The sequence below is a fragment of the Acanthochromis polyacanthus genome, chromosome 5 (assembly GCF_021347895.1).
Source record: "Acanthochromis polyacanthus isolate Apoly-LR-REF ecotype Palm Island chromosome 5, KAUST_Apoly_ChrSc, whole genome shotgun sequence".
NCBI classification, from domain to species: domain Eukaryota; kingdom Metazoa; phylum Chordata; class Actinopteri; family Pomacentridae; genus Acanthochromis; species Acanthochromis polyacanthus.
In genome coordinates this window covers 34953467-34970942 of record NC_067117.1, presented here as the reverse complement: position 1 = coordinate 34970942, position 17476 = coordinate 34953467, and the positions used below count along the sequence as shown (strand labels likewise).

Below are 17476 nucleotides of genomic sequence, written 5' to 3'. Positions count from 1 at the left end.
CAAGTAAACTGTCACACATTTTACTGACAGAATCTGTATATGTTTGTGTGTCAGAATGCAGGACCTTTAAAGTAATCATTTGCTGAAGTGTGGATACTGAATTATCCCATGGTGTCCTTGAAGCAGCGCATGGGTCGTCAGGCAGGCGGAGCTCTCGGTCCATCTTCTCCCACAGCAGCAGCAGCAGCAGGGCATCGTTATGTCGTCCGTCTCACCCCCACTCCTCCCCCACCCCCCGTGGGATACAGACCGCTATTCTCAGAGCCAGAAGCCGGATCGAGCAAGTGTGGCCTCATAAAAAGGACCGTGAAAGCAGCAACAAGGACACACATTTCAAGGTGAAGCACTGAATGGACTGCTCGCACACTTGGACGTAGATTTCTGTCCCCGGAAAGACACCGGCAGTGAGTAAAACTAGAATAAACTTTTCTCTTTTTTCTGCTTTGTTTTCCTCACACATAACAGGTTTAGGAGAAGCCACGCTGCCGGAGTGTACACTGAAATCTGCGTGTTTTTTCCCACCATTTTTGTGCCTCTTTCATCTGATAGGATATTCCTATTAGTTTTTTTTTGTTTTTGTTTTTTTTGCGGTAAACATGAACTGATGCATTCTGATTATTTTTTAAAATAGGTTGTTTGTCAACTGTTGCACCAAGAATAGCTGAGTTTTATCCAATTTTTCACCAACACGAAGTCCTTGGTAGGCTTCAGTAGCATAGTTCATTCATTTAAAAATAAAAAATGAATACAGGATTTTTTATTGGCAAAGTCCAGAAAGCCACTCAGATTGTTAAAAGTGCATTTAGTGGATTTATGGCCAATCCCCTAAATACATAGTAGGTTGCAGTAAAGTGCAATTGTGTGCCCATGTGTGTGTGCAGTTCAGCTGAAATGTTAGTTATTCTGTGTGCATACAAGAGGTTGGATGAGGCAGTCTGGTGTGAGTAGGAAAACAAGTTGCCCATTTAAAAGTGGCGATAGTGTTTAGTGTCTTTGCCAAGCAGGGTGTGCAGAGACAGAGAAGATAACATAATCTTCTCTGTCTGAAAACCAGGCACAGCACACAGCCATAGACGGAATATTTTGAAGCCTTTATCTGTCAGCTGTCTGTTTCCTGAGCTTAATTAGAAGTCTAATCCACGCTTCGGAGCTGCTACCTGCCTGAGTGACACATTTAAGTGGCTGTGTGTCCTGCCTCGGGCTTCAGTAGCTGCTCAGGAAGAGAGCCTGAGAGGAACCTTCACCTCTTCTGAAACCACTTTGGATAGATTATAATGCTTGGAGACACCATGACTGAAGTGGGATCTCATGTGATACTGACCACCGTGTTAACTGGCCTGCTGCTGGTGGCAGTAGTGGCTTTGCTCTGCTACTTCACCTGCAGACTGGCTGGTTCGCTGCCTGTTGGTGGACCTGGTCGCTTCTAGGGTTGCCAGCTACTGTTTTTGCCTGCTGCATCCCAGGAAATGCCTTCTGGTATTAGCCTTGTTATTCTAACATTTATCTTCTGCCTGGTTGGTTCTGGCGTTTTCTTTTATATATCCTGACTGGTTGAAACTTGCCTGTTTCATATTTGAACCCTGGCACAGTTTCCAGTCTGAGCTAGATTTTGGAGGTGATGATGATGTTATCTCTGTAAACGGTTTGGAATTATATTGGAGCTAGTAGGAAAGAAGGAGTTCATTGCCAGAGCTTAACAAAGTAGAATGACTAATCCATTCAGGGCTGTACTTAATAGCTGTCGTTAAGAGGGTCTGGTCTTATGGGTGTAAAAAGATTCGGGTCCCTTTTGGCGTAAGTGCACATGTTATTGATTTTTGTGATAAATCATTACTATGTTGAGGTCTTTGCTCGGGTGTGGATGTGTTCAGTCAATCATTTGGTGTTAATCGGCTTTGTTATGGCTCTTAAACCTCTCACTGCTATTGAGCTCAATCCCATTAAAATGACCTTGACCATAAGCACGGGGAAGAAAGGAGGAGGTTGTGGATAATTACAGTTGAAATCCTGACTGGCCAGGACCTATAAGGGTCCCTGTTGTGACTACTTAGAATCACAGTGAGACCTCAAGCTTAACTTTACCCAGCTTTTCTTTTGTTTCTACTGCCAAAGGTTCAGGGGCTAACTGTCCCATTTTTTAAACAAATGAGGTGAACAAATGAAATACACTTCTTTTGTTAATGCCTTGTTGATGACATGTAAACAGATAGCTGTATTCTCCTTGTGCTTTTTGCCTCCTCCTGCTGTTTGTTGAGAAAGCTTAGACAAACCAGGGTAACATGTAATCTAGCATTTACTCTTTTCTTTTGTCTTCGAAACAATATATTTATGATGATGAGACCAGCAGCATGCATGCAAAGCAGCCACTAAAACTAATTATGTGACATGAATCTGTGATATTTGATGATATACATTCTTGTTTACTCAAAGATGGATGCCCAATTGTTAATTTTGTGGGCAACTTTTGATTGGTATTAGCCAGGAGTCAACTGATTACATTTTTTCAGAGTTGATACTGATGTCAATTATTAGCTATCGTAAAGATCAGTCATCGATATTTGGAAGTGACATACATTTGGAGTAAAAATTATAATCTTGGTATCACAATTTAGATGTATACAATTTCCAACACAAAATTTAGGTGCTACGCATGTTGGAGTAAAAAGATTAATTTTAAACATTTGTCTTTCAGTGTTGATTGGCTACTGCTGCTGATCAGACTGCAAACAGAGAGAGGTGGCTGCATCAGAGACAAAGCAGGACATTTTTATATAACCTTATTTTAACAGAAATTAAATAATTGCAAAAATGCTGAATATTGGATCTGAAAATCAGTCAAACCAAACCAAACCAAAGATCTGCTAACTGTTATTACCCTACCAAGGAGACGGAGTTATGTGACGATCGCTGTCTGTCTGTCTGTCTGTCTGTCTGTCGACACAAGGACCAAGTGATTAGATTTTGGCAGTGATGCGGCTTGTAGTCTGGATCCACAAAGTTTTTAAAGATTTCAGCTGTCAGAAATCATACAACAACTGAGCAGCCTTGGCAGAGTACCGTACTGTGCTCTCTGAGTGCTTTTCTGCTTCCCTCTTTGATAAGATTCTTTATTATGGGGGAACTTAGAAGCAAAAGATGAAAGTTCATTGTCAAGTTGGACATTAAAAGTCAAGGCTCACCAGTATTTTACTCCAACACTGTTCAATATAAGTACACATTCTCTCTACACAGTACCTGTAACTTTCCACCTCCACTTGATATTTTGAGCAAAAAGGTGTTATTTGCTTGAAACAAGCAAATCATGCTTGAGTAAATAAATATTAAATCAATATTGTCAGAGTCAGTGTATGACGAGATGACACATACTTAATTACTAGTGCATGTTCTTGTTCTCTTGTAGCTGCGACACGACTGCAGACAGGCTTCTCAAAGTGGCATGTTATGGCTGTCTAGAATTACGCATCAGCCGCACACAGACGACAACATGAAGGTGACAGCTCTGCTCATCATCTGCTCCTGGCTGCTCTTGGGGAGTTTGGGGAAACCACAATTCCCTGGTAAGTTACTGTGTTGTTAGTCATTTGCCGCAAAAAAAAAGAGTGATTTATAGTTTGACAGGAGGAGCCCGACACTCACTGAAGATTTGCAAGTTTGTTGGAGAATATTTAGAATCCTTCAAGGAAGTTTATGTATCCAAACAGGTTTCCTGTTTTCATGGATATTTTTGCTGCAGTTTGATGGTGCCAACTACAAAATAACAGGAATTTCTTATTTAAATATCCATCCTAAAACTGTCCATCCTGCAAGGGGATGTTTTTGTATTCATTGTGTGACAACGTTTGTCACCATGTTTTTGAAGAAAAGGTGAACTAAGTCAAATATGCAGAACTTGGAAGTTATGCCTTTGGTCTGAAGGTAAATCTGCATTTTCAAGATGAATCTAAGTCGTTTTTCATTTGCCAGATTAATAACATGACCCCTAAAACTATGAAAAAATGTTCCAGTGAAATTCTTGAATGTATTTTTTAATGTGAAGAAGTGGTAATGACATTTCATTTACAAAGAGACACTATGGTAACCATCAAATGTTCATAGTTGTGAGGGTGAAACCACAACATTTTGGGTGTTTTTTCTTGAAATTCTTAAACATTAATCAGTTATCAAAAATTTTCAGTAGACTAATGAATCAGCAAAATGTTTCATCTCATTTGTACATGTTGTGGTTACAAGGGTGTACCGAGGTAAGATAAGATATTTCATAAGCACAATCCTTTCCATTAATCAGAAAGTATTTGAACATACCAGTGTCATGTCTGAACGAGCACTCTGGTGACTTTTCATTAAAGGCAGAACACGAATATTAACAGGCTGGAACATGTACAATATTATAATGTACTAATGTAGGACTCAATTTTTCAGAGCTGATGCCAACTAATGGGACCATTTTTATAAACTATCCAGCAAGGTGTGTCACAAGTTGTGTGAGTGTTGCAGTTCAAATCTAACCGCACTTGTTTATTGCGATACACAGAACAAGAGAAGGATCCCAAGTTTTGGAACACATGGGCCCAGCGGACCCTGAAGAACGCTTTGACGCTGCAAAAACTTAACAAAAACAAAGCAAAGAATCTCATCTTCTTCCTTGGAGATGGTAAGCCACAACATTTTTTTTCACATCTTAATTTATTGCAAGAAATTTAAAAAGTTTCACAAATGCTTTGCAAGTAAAGGTAGAAAGAAACAATGGCTGCAAAGGATTTATTTTTGGGAAGCTCATCGCTAAAGGCCCAAACTGTCATTGCAGAGCTTTGACCACCTTGACAGATATGATTAATTCCAAGCTGTTTATTTTAAGCTGGATTGACATTACTGAGGATCCAAGAATGCAGTGGAGGATGAATGAGGTTTTTCAAATGTTTTCTAACATGAGATGAATGACTAGCAGTGAACAAAACAACTGTGCTTCCATCAGATCAGCCGGCTTCTGTTTGTGCTGGGCTGCTCATTGGTCACACAAAAAACTTTTATCCTCCATCGGGCCTCTGCCCTCCCTCCCTGTTTGCACTACAGGCCCTGCATGGCATTCTTGCACACTGCTGCTGTCACGGTCATGTTAGTTACAGAATAACAGGTGACATCTTATCAATTTAAAAGAACATTTGTAGGAAACAACAGGGACTGTCAAACTGGAAATGTTTCCCAAGTGCTCTTTACTTTATACCAAGAAGAGAACTACAGGATTCTGTAATAAGACTCAGCTGAGCAATAAACCATTTCCTCTTTTGACCCTCTTTGTCTCAGGTTGCAGAGCTTCAAATATGTTAGGCAGATTTCATCTTGACTGTAATTGATCAATCTCGACCTGGGTTCAAAGTTACTGTAGACCACAGTACGTTTCCCCTCCTGCGTACAGTTCAAGAAGAGTGAGGTTTACCAAAAGATGACAGTTGCTTGTTGTGTAGAAGTATTTTACAATTCATTTCAGGCGTTGAGGTGAAAAAAAAACAGTACAAAGCAAAGAAAAATTACATTTACTTAGATTTAGCAGGTTACAGACATACAAAGGAATCCTATCATTCTTTTGAGCTAAAGCGTAGAATACATTGTTTTTCAGCAATTCCCTGTGACTGTTGTCAGCGTCATGCATACATCTATGGAAAACCAAACAACAAAAAGTCACAGACAGTTCAACTCTATGTGCTAGTTACAGATTAACTGCAAAAGATTCTTTCTTCTTGTGACGCAGATAAAAAATGTTTTGTGCTTCATTTGCAACTTTTTCTATAGTTTTTGAAGAAATATGTATCTCAGAAAATGTTTTGCCTAGCAGCAGTATTCGAGTTCTAATATGTCATTGAAAATAAAGAAAAAAAAACATGTTGCAAACTGAGCACAAACAAACGGTGATGTTTGATACATGCAGGATCTTTGTGTTCCTGCTGAGAGAAACTCAACCTGTTTCTGGTGTTTAGGGATGGGTGTTCCCACTGTGACGGCCGCTCGGATACTGAAGGGTCAGCTGAACGGACAGAGTGGAGAAGAGACGCAGCTGGAGATGGACAAGTTCCCTTTCGTATCTTTGGCCAAGGTCTGGCTTCTACTACAGTATAGCACAATGTATTGATCTGGCTGTGGCCATTAATGGCTTCCTGACAAGGCCTGTGACCGTAAACAAGGTCATTCAGTGGGTCATGTCATGCTGGCTGTGTGTTAGGTTACAGATTTGATAAAAAGATCTCAAGGTCACAAATCAAAGAATAGTTTGATTAGTTATACCTCATGAGTCATCTGGAACTATGACCTTATATGCCCTTAAACCAGAAGTCTAATGACACCACATTTTGCTTAATGTCAACAAATCCAACAACAGGAAAAGCACTCAGAGAATGCAGAAATTCACCAAGGCTGCTCAGTTGTAAAACGGCTGAAATCATGAAAAAATTTGTGGCAGAAATCACGGCCCCATAGAATGTGGTCGTTTAATATAGATGTACCCACAAACAAAATGACCTTGTGCTGAGCACAGGCATGTGTTATCCATGAGTACATTATGTACAGATACTGAATCACCTGAACTAAATATGTAGCGGGCGGCGGGAATTGATGGGACTCTGAAACACCCCCACAATTTAGTGAACTGGACAAGTCCCAATAAGTGATGAATGATTTGTAGTAGGATCACAATCATGTGATCGTCGGCAGGCAGCTGACGTAATGTTCACTTGTCATAGTTACAGTGATGCCATTCTGCTATCTCGCAATGACACAGAAATCTTTATCAAATCTATGGATCCAGACTGTAATACTGCCAAAAACTAATCAATTGGTCCTTTTCCTGAAAATTTCATCTACATGTGTTGGTCTGTTTTTGAGTAATGTTGCTGACAGACAGACAGACAGACAGATCATTGCCAATCGTCACATAGCTCCACTGAGGGTCCACCTCCCTGGGCAGAATAATAAATTGATTTCAAGAGTGTTATTTATGTAGAAAAGCCCAATATACATTTTCAGCCCTAACCCTCTATCACAGAACTGCCTTGTTGTGAAAAACACATGGTATGAGTCACACTGTTTATTTATTTGTTCAATTAGTCACGTCAGGATACATTAACAAACGCAGAGACTTGCTCTTCATTTAATTGTATGGAAAAAGACATCTGGCCGCTTGCTTAAACAAAGAAGAATGCCATAATCCTGACGACAAACAGAATTTATTAGGATTACTCAGAGGATGCAGGAGATTTGCTTAGAGTGAACAAGTCTGACACAGTGCAAATGATGTTACTGTATAAATGCAGGGTATGTGTGGAAAAGCTCACATTTAAACAAGATGTCTAAATATTTAAATAAGCCTAATTAATCCCAGTTCCAGCTAATACAACCTGCTGAAAGCAAAAGGAATTTAGCTGAAGAAGAACTTTCACATTCTACAAACAATCTACAGAATTGATATGAAATCAATCATTTATTAGTTTCTTCTTGTCGCTGGTGCAACTAATAATTAATTGATTAATCGTTCAATTTATTTAAAGAAAGTAAATAGCAGATAGTAAATAGTCATCACAGTTTCCTACAGACCAGGTTGAAGTGGTATTCCATGCTGGGTTTGTCCAGCAAGAAGTCCAAAATATAAAGATATTTATTTTTAGCGATATAAAATAGATAAAAATGACAAATCCTCACATTTCTAAAGCTGGAAGAAGTCCATGTAAATTTTTGAAAAGTATTTGATACCATTAGTTGTAAATCGACTAATCATTTCAACTTCAACAGTCGCAAATGTCCACTGGTGCACCAAATGTGTATTATTATTGAGTGGCAGTAATCCTCACAAATACCCTACTTCTCTTCCTTTGAGTTCCATTTGCTAAGAGACACAATGTCAGCTGCTGCAAAACAAAAACATCAAATGCTATCTATGACCTGTATGAGTGCAAAGAGCCAAAGAAAGCAAAGGAAAATTGGAAAGCGTTAAGAGTTCATGACTCACTGGTCGTGTTCTTTTGGTGGGATTTGTTCACAATATGAATAGTTGCAATCTTGTCCTTGAATTCCATTCAAGATTTCTTGGCATATTGTTGTAGCTCCAGTCTAGTTAACTTAATACCTAAACCAGTGTCTTCATACAAACACGAAGCAATCACAAGCATTTTACAATGAAGCAGTTCTGACCACATGTTAATGGCTTGTGTCCCTGCAGACGTACAACACCAACGCACAGGTGCCCGACAGCGCCGGCACAGCCACGGCTTTCCTCTGTGGGGTTAAGGCCAATGAAGGCACAGTGGGAGTGAGTGCGGCTGCTGTCCGCTCCCAGTGTAACACCACAGAGGGCAACGAGGTCACCTCCATCCTCAGATGGGCTAAAGACGCAGGTAGAGTAACATTAAATAAACTTACAGAAACCATTTTCACAGATTGTTAAGGAATGAACAGGAATGCAGAATTGTCATTTTCAGTTGTTGTCAAATTAGAGAATTCCTTGCATTTCACGTCTGAGGGAACCAAAATTACAGCTGTCTATAATGCTGTGTGAATGTGAAGTGGGAATACTCACCGAAGCATCTCGATTGCTTAAAGCAATGACTTTGAAGCGCTCTTGAAAGTGACGCTCTAAATACATGATTATTTTTTCAGTCTGCTCATTGCTTTTTTTCGCTGTTCCTGCTTTGTAGCAAAGTTACCCTCAGAGCAAGTTGCAAGAGAAATTTACTTGACCGAAAAATTTGCTTTTTGTTATAGGAGGTAACTACTCATTTAGACAAAATTCTTCATCTGGGCATCGCCATTCTGTAGCCTGATGTGTCTGCTGTCCTTGATTACTATGATTTTCAAGTTATTTGTTGCGTAGTTAGTATGTATAAAAGCAGTTCCCCTTGGGGTTTGTGTTCAATTCAATATTAAGTTCAATGTTGTATCCATACAGGCAGAAAGTGATATCTCATATAAGCAGTTTTGGTCAAAAGCTTGAAAGACGGCTATCTTTGTATCCCGATGAAGGACATCAGATTTTCTCAAAGAATGTGCTTTAACTCTTCAAGGATGCATCAGGATGTTCTACAGGATGTTATGCAGTCTGTTGGAACACATGCTGTCTAGGCCAAACCTTAAAGACAAAACAATAAAAGGCATCATGGAAAGGAAGACAGATGTGAAATGGTGCCATGGATTATCAGAGGGCAGTAGTGGGGGATAAGTTAAGACTGGTTGAGGGTCAGGATGTGTGTGAGCATGTGTGTGGGTTCAGAGGTCAGGGATTATAAGAAATCCAATCATTCATTCTTCAAGAAACATTACAGCCAGCGGTCGGCTTCCTGCACGAAGCACATACAAAGGGAATCTAGATTTTTTTTTACCCTCCTCTGTTGACTTTAACATTAACATTTTACTTTCCACACCTTTTGTATGGAGAGAAACAGTGTTCGGTCCAGTGATCCTTGTTGTTCCATCCAACAGTGCATTCCAGTTTTAAACAAAGGTGATGTCTCAGATAGGTTCTTTGTGTTACTGCACCTCTACACAGAACACAAAAGAGAATTTCATAATAAAAGTTGTAACTTAAAATATGTCTGAACCTGTCCTTTAATCAAAAACGTCATCCTTATTCAAACAGCTGCTTTTGTGTGTCTGCTGCAGGCAAAGCAGTGGGAATAGTGACTACGACGCGCGTCAACCATGCGACTCCCAGTGCTGCTTATGCCCACAGTGTGGACAGAGAATGGTACTCGGACAGTGAGATGCCAGCTGAAGCACTGCAGGCCGGCTGCAAGGACATCGCCAGACAACTCTTTGAAAACATTCCCAATATTGATGTGAGCTGAAATTTCTGAACTTCAGATTCAGATTAAGACTCCTTTATTTCCATTCAGTAATTAACATCACAGATGCTATCACAGGATGAAACTAATCAAGATAGAACTATGCAATATACTGTAGCATCTGGTGGCATCTTCATACGAGCAATATCCATAATTTATGCTATATATACACTATCGTTCAAAAATTTGGAGTCATCCAGACAATTTCATGTTTTCCATGAAACCTCACACATTTATTCATGTGCTATCATAATTGCACAAGGGTTTTCTATCAGTTAGCCTTTCAACACCATTAGCTAACACAATGTCGCATTAGAACACAGGAGTGATGGTTGCTGGAAATGTTCCTCTGTACCCCTATGGAGATATTCCATTAAAAATCAGCTGTTTCCAGCTAGAATAGTCATTTACCACATGAACAATGTTTAGACTGTATTTCTGATTAATTTAATATTATCTTCATTGAAAAAAAACAGCTTTACTTTCAAAAATAAGGACATTTGAGTGAGCCTAAACTTTTGAAAGGTAGAGTATCTGCGGCAAAATTAGCATGTTAGCACTGTGGGATCATGTTTTCATGCTTCCACTAGATTTTAATTCCCAATTATAGCGTCATATACCTGTTTGCATGGCTGTGGGATGTTAATCGTATTTAATGACTCATTTGACAAGGGAGGTGTGTTCACATTCCTGTACATTTGAACAGAACAATTTAGATTTGCATGTATGTTAGCATTTACCTGAGTGCCACTGTGCTTAAGAACAGTCTCAGGTCTCAGGCAGGTACTGTGGCTGCTGATCTTAGGTTTTGTTGAGTTTTGGTTGGGTGGCACAAGCAGCAACTTCATGACATGACTTTCGACGTGAGCATGAGCATTTTTCTCCTTTTTTTAACATTTCATGGGCTAAACAAGCTAGAAGATTGCCAGTTTGCATCCCAGCCTGGAACTGAGATCTTTCTGCATGGAGTTTGCATGTTCTCCCTGTGCATTAAGTGAGTTTATTATGGGCACTCCGCTTCCTCCCAAAAAGTCCAAAAACATGCTGAGGTTAACTGATGATTCTAAACTGTCTGTAGATGGGAATGTGAGTGTGATTGTTTGTCTCTATATGTGGTCCTGTGATAGACTGGTGACCTGTCCACGTGTCCCCTGCCTTCACTCTAAGTCAGCTGAGATAGACTCCAGCCCCTCTGCGACCCTAATGAGGATAAAGCGGTGTATAGAGAATGGATGGATGGATGGATTAATTGATGAAATTCTGGTCTGATTAATTGCTTACAAAAATGATTGCCCTGTTTCGTATGGACAAGAAAATTCTCCAATTTTTAGTTCGACATTTGTTCGGCAAACAAATAAGTACGGACATTTATATGCAGACTGTGATTTACTGTTTGTAGTTTTGACCTTTCCATTTTTATTTGGTCCTATAATAGCTGAGATTAAGACTGTGATTTTCATTCTGTGGCTTTTCAGGTGGTTTTGGGTGGAGGAAGGAAGTATATGTTCCCCAAGAACAAGTCGGACGTGGAATACCCGAATATATTGAAGCACAGCGGTACACGGAAAGACGGAAGAAACCTGGTGCAGGAGTGGACTGACAGAATGAAAGATAAAGTACATTGTTCCTCTTGTACACACATTTATATTTTCATATTTTGAAGTTCAAAGCAACCGAAGTGTTACAAATCACACTGTGTAATACATTATGTTTATAATAATTATTTTTTGCAGAAGGGTCATTATGTGTGGAACAAGAAGCAGCTCTTATCCCTGAACCCTAGCAACGTGGATTACTTATTGGGTGAGTCTCAGTGTCATTATAAAAATGCTCATTAAAGTGTAAATGAAGAGCCATACGTGTTTGCATTTGCTGTAGGCTTATTTTCTGTGTGTAATATCCTGTTTCACCTTGAATTGTGCCTTCTGTAATTCCAGGTCTTTTTGAACCTGGGGATTTGACATATGACTTGGAGAGGAACACTGACAGTGATCCTTCACTGACAGAGATGGTGGAAATCGCCATCAAGATCCTGAGGAAGAATCCAAGTGGATTTTACCTCCTTGTCGAGGGTAAGTTTATAGTCTCTATTTTGGTGGAACTGCACAATCGTCTTCTGTTTTCACAAAGATTTGTCATACTGGTGTACTGAGTCAGTCAAACCCCCCCCCCCTTTTTTTTAAATAATAAAAATGACCCAAAGCTTGTGAGAATTTTGCCTGTGTGGCTCTTATGGTGAAAACAGTGTGTGGTATATTGTAATGCAACAACTTCGTTCTCCTCTGGTTGAAAGAAAATGTAAGAAACTTATTTTGCTGTGTATGCAGTGTTAATTCAGTGTAGAAGCTATTGCTGCTTGGTATTGGTATTTTAAATTGGTTTACATTGTCAGAAATGTGAGGCTTTGTGTGGTCAAGTGATGTCCATATATAAAGAAGTGGGAGAACTTTCACTGAAAGAGAGTTCAGGTGTTCAGTCATTGTGCAGATTTGGACAGTGACTGTCCCTTTAGGCATTTTTATTTGGCCAGCTATCACTGTACATGATTTGGGCATCACCACTCATCAGGTAGAGCACGCTTTTTAGATGCTCAGATCAGGTTGTACAGTGTGTGGTGTATTTTTTTTTACTTCAGATACACTATTATTAAGTTTATTTTTAAAATTGGGAAAGCACTTGTCTGCCCTGTAAGAAGAAAAGACCGAAATGATCCTATGCCTAAAAAAAGTTCTCCACCAATTTGCATAGATTACTAGAAATTTTGCACAACTGTGGTTCATGGATCATTATAGAATTACTGTAATGATCCTAAGTTTGTGTGAAGCTGTTAATGGTGATTGATTTCTTAAAATCTTATAGGGGCTTTTAACATTTGATTCCTACTCTACCTTTGTGAAATTATGACCTATTTGGGTTGTTATAGCAGTATAAAATTGAGAACACATGAGTGACAGTTGGTAGAAAGAGCAGTGCGGCATGTAATTGGTGAGACTGTCCTTCAGCCAGACTTGCTTGGCTTTCTTTTATACTGGCTACAAGGCGGGCAGGCTACCAGACTGTTGTGTTTCCATGGAAACAACATCTCTCCAAGCTATGTTAGCAAACCACCAAATACTCCATTCGTTTCAAATAGGGTTTGGTATTAGAAAACTTTCCTTTCTTAACAATTCACTACACAACACCTAATTTCATTGCGACACAGGTTTTTACAGTTATTTCAAAAGCAGCAGTTTATACAAGCCTTTTATTTGGCTTTTCCTTCATAGAAATATATTTTGCAGAAGTTAATAAAATAAAACAAACACATCACATTTAGTAACATTCACATGGAATAGTGATTAAAAATATTAGCCAGCTTACAAATACAATTCAAGACTCAGAGGCAGGAGAGATAAGAAAATCAGTGTTGCGAATGCAAAATGTACATTTAAAAACAACACAAACTGACATATAGCAGACAGTGTTAGAAAGATTTTTTTCTTATGACATTTATTGATGGCAGCTTATGTGGGGCCAGTCTACCATACTGTACTGCTTCCATCATTATGATTTATATATCATATTTAAATATAAAGTGCTTGCAAACACAGTTGTGTCACCATCATGGTCAGGATGAAAATACAATCTATCACCTCCTGCTGAGAGATCATTTTTAGGATGGCCAAGAGTCAGCTAAGCAGGCCTGCAATAAATTAGAAGCTGCTGGAACACAAGTATCAGTGTCCACAGTCAAATGTGTTTTACATCACCATGGACTGAAATGCCGTCATGCAAGAAAGAAGCCCTTCCTGCAGGAGCAGATCCTTTAGGCAAGACTGAAGGTTGTTGCTGATCACATGGACACATAAAGGCCGTCAGGAGGAAAGTTCCGTGGTCAGATGAAACAAAGAAATGGCATTGTTCCCACAACAAAAAGAAATATGTTAGTAGGAAAGCAGGTGAAGCATTTAAATCCAGAAACACCATATCTACTACATGGTGGTGGCAGTATTACGCTCTGTGGCTGTTTTGGTGCTGTGGAACTGGTGCTTTACGTAAAGTAAATTAAGTAATGAAGAAGGATGATTACTGAAAAATGGCCTCATGACATTAAACTAAACATTACCATTGCTGTATGCCATTTTCCTAGAAGAGCCTACAAGAAATCTATGAAAGAACCAAAATGTGTGACTGTTTTTTGTTACAAAGACATGCGTTTCAGTGATTCCATCAAGGAAAAGAGTCTCAGAAGTCATTGGAAACTCAAGACTGCCATGATATATATGGCCTTTACAAGTTTATGTTCACAATTGTATTTGAAACCAGTTCTTGTCAGATCATTTAACAACATCTGGAACCTCTGCCCCCACACCTTTGCGATGCTAGCACTGTGGGGGATGAATTTGACAGTTTTCATCTGTTTTCTGAAACTGAAAAACTGAGGAGCTTCATCACTTTACACACTGATAGACAGAATTTGAACTTTTCTCTCAAGCCCTCTGTGAACATTCTTAACGCAACCAGTTTTGCATTTTTTGTGTTCGAGCAGAATGATGTCTCATAAACTAGTTTGTTTAAAGGATGCCAAAGCCAAAACATCTGAAATGTTTACCCGTCTACCAGGAGGACGTATAGACCACGGACATCATGAGGGCAAGGCCAAGCAGGCTCTATATGAAGCTGTGGAGATGGATCGGGCTATCGGCCGGGCAGGTCTCTTGACCAGCATCCATGACACACTGACCATAGTAACTGCTGACCATTCTCATGTGTTCAACTTCGGAGGCTACACAGTCAGGGGAAATACGATATTTGGTATGTAATAGATACTCCATACTGTATACCTCTGGTGGTATGCATGACTTGTAGAGCTGCATGTTAAGGTTTCAGTGTGGTTCTGTTGGGATAATAATGCTCAGTCTCCATTCACAGGTCTGGCCCCCTGGGTGAGCGATATTGATCAGAAGCCCTTCACCTCCATTTTATATGGAAACGGACCAGGTTACAAAATTGTCAATGGCGCGAGAGAGAATGTCTCTACTATTGACTACCGTAAGAGCATTTTTTAAAAACTATAATGTGTCAGGATACAGTTGTGCTCATAAGTTTACATACCCTGGCCAAATTTGTGAAATATTGTCCTTTATTTTTTAGCAAATATGTTTGTTAATGGAAACATTTTCTTTCATTTAGGGCTGGTGGTCAGACAAAGCTATTTATTGTCATGCAATTGTATTTGCTCTGATCATTAATGTTTTCATTAAAGAATGGAGTACATTTTAATAATTAATAATTATAGATTAATGATATAATAATTAATTAATTAATTCTGCAAGGGTATGTAAACTTATGAGCACAATTGTATATAAAGATATAAAAGACCTTTTCATTTATCAAATCAAAGAACATTCTCTACCATGTCAGTTATGGAGTTGTGAGCTACTTGCATGGTATCAGACCGAGCAATTTTTCTGAGATGAAAACAAATAACTAACCTTGTTCAAGGTGTGATTTTTCCTTTAGTCCCTCGGGAGCTAAAAACAATAATATCTTTACAACTTTCCTCTGTGTTCCTTCCTCACAGAGGAAAACAACTACCAGGCCCAAGCAGCTGTACCTCTGAGCATGGAGACTCATGGTGGAGAGGATGTGGCTGTGTTTGCTAAAGGTCCCCTGGCCCACCTGCTACATGGGGTTCACGAGCAGAACTACATCCCCCACGTAATGGCATATGCAGCCTGCATCGGCCAGAACAGAGAACACTGTTTGGCATACAGCGGGACAGCCGGACTACGCCCAGTCTTCTCCAGCATCGCAGCTATTCTCACAGCCACCCGACTTCTGTGCTGACCTTCCCCAGATACCTCATCCTGTTAATACCCTTGTTTTAAACAGTCTTTCATTTTGAGATTTCAATTTGTTGTTGTTTTTTAATTGTCTAAATTTTCTCTACAATATTTTGATTACGGGACCACAGCTAGGACACTTTTTAGTGAACAAAATAATCAATCACACTGATGCACTTATAGAAGAAATGGCATTGCAGATATCATCTAAAATCCAAGATAGAATTGTTATTTGTCTATTGAGTAGTTTTTTATTAAGGCTTTTAGGATCTGTTCAACCTTCATGTTTATTGTAAAACCCTTTTGATTCAAATAGATAGACTAAATTTGCAAATGTTTGAATTTGTTTCATCTTGTAAATGTGCAGTTAACAGAATCTACCTCACAAGCTTTCAAAAGGTCACTCAAATAATAATGGCGTGTTCGCAACGACACATTCTGAAATAACAAATTTTGTGCTGAACAAGAGGCAACTGAATGTATAATTGACAAATCAATCAAATTTCTTGTCATACAGCTTGTGCATACTTGCAAAAACCAGTGAGAAAACCCACCTACCATTGTTGTGTCCAATAACAAGTTGTAAAATCTCTTGACTAATAAATGAAATGTGTCTGTTTTCTGATAATCTTGTCAGTTTTATTGCAACATTAATGGTTAAAATGTCCCTTAAATTTGTATTTATATCAGAATTTACATAAGTCTCCCAATAAAATTTTTTATTACTTCAAAGCAGTGAGTTTTTAAATATCTGAAGAACAATACTGAAGTCAAATGTACTGATATTTGAGAGTTTTTCGATAGCAAAACATCACAGGAAGCCTGGACATATGAGACCAGTTAAAGACTCAAAGCTGAGAGGAAGCACCAGTTTTATTACATGGAAGATTTCAGCACAAAATAGAAACTCTCATGCACAGGTTTATAGTTATTCTTCGTGAAAAATATGACAAATTTGTACTTCGTCACACTTGCACACAGAAACCCCATGTCAGTGAACATCCTCTCTCCTTTTGCCCTGTTGTGGCTCGCATGGAATGTGAACAGACTGAAGCCTTTCATTCCTCGGCATCATGTGGTCAATGGGAAAACAGGACTCGTGGCTGAAGCATGAAAAGGGAGGTGTAGCTTTAGTGGGTATGAAATAAAGTCCTCATGTTGTCACTCCCCTACAGTCTCAACACCAGCACTCCTAATGGCTGCTTGAGGGCCTCGGGGCCACTTCATGCCCTTATGTAAACTTGCTTTGCTGATTAGGATTTTCTTCTTTTCCTCTTGGCAAGCACAAATCGTTTTTCTGTAATCCTGCTTTATCTTTTGTGTTCTATATTTAGAGATGGATAGCGATGGGTATCAGATTGAGTCATGAATATTCATGTAGGCTTTCAACCCCCGACTTTCTCTGACTCTCACATATATGTATATGGCTTACAGTGCTTCTTGTATTTACAGAATAATGAAATCTTCTGCTTTCTAAATGACAAAACATATGGTGACACCATTTCCAAATACTTGCCTCAATCCATCAACAACGAGGTGTGCAGTCGTTTCCCCTGAAGCCACTCTCGTGTCTCAGCTGGATATGCTACAGAAACACTTCAGGTGGCCTCACCAGACATGCAATTTTCTCAGACAAGTCACAGTTTCATAACACAAAGCCATGTTTAAAGCTGTAACACCACCAGTAGCACCATAATTTTCTATGTCAATTGGCTCCCCATACTGCCTTTTATCCAACCAACATGCGCACGTCGTCCACTGTTAGTGTCAATCAGTTTACATTTTCCTGACCAGTGGTTTGCAGATTTTAGCATTCTTCTTGTCTTCTCT

The 17476-nt window shown here is 39.2% G+C and overlaps 1 protein-coding gene across 3 annotated transcripts; it reads left to right on the top strand.

Moving 5' to 3' along the window:
• Nucleotides 1-237: 237 nt before the first annotated feature.
• Nucleotides 238-16274, top strand: alpl (alkaline phosphatase, biomineralization associated). 3 transcript variants are annotated; one of them, XM_022220018.2, is made up of 12 exons: nt 238-404; nt 3401-3557; nt 4532-4651; nt 5973-6088; nt 8204-8378; nt 9640-9815; nt 11297-11437; nt 11555-11624; nt 11759-11893; nt 14424-14615; nt 14733-14852; nt 15385-16274. In XM_022220018.2, the coding sequence occupies exons 2-12, from the start codon at nt 3437-3439 to the stop codon at nt 15648-15650; spliced, it is 1632 nt and encodes a 543-aa protein (XP_022075710.1). In that variant the 5' UTR covers nt 238-404; nt 3401-3436; the 3' UTR covers nt 15651-16274. The 3 variants fall into 3 exon arrangements, with proteins under 3 accessions (XP_022075710.1, XP_051803776.1, XP_022075711.1); XM_051947816.1 differs by having other exon boundaries at nt 254-338; XM_022220019.2 differs by lacking the exon at nt 238-404 and adding an exon at nt 1199-1476.
• Nucleotides 16275-17476: the final 1202 nt, after the last annotated feature.

Bases quoted from the DNA above. Each gene is read 5' to 3' on its own strand.
- alpl (XM_022220018.2), top strand. From the start codon at position 3,437: ATGTTATGGCTGTCTAGAATTACGCATCAGCCGCACACAGACGACAAC. The intron at 11,438-11,554 runs GTACATTGTTCC...TATTTTTTGCAG, and splicing joins CTGACAGAATGAAAGATAAA to AAGGGTCATTATGTGTGGAA. The intron at 11,894-14,423 runs GTAAGTTTATAG...CCCGTCTACCAG, and splicing joins ATTTTACCTCCTTGTCGAGG to GAGGACGTATAGACCACGGA.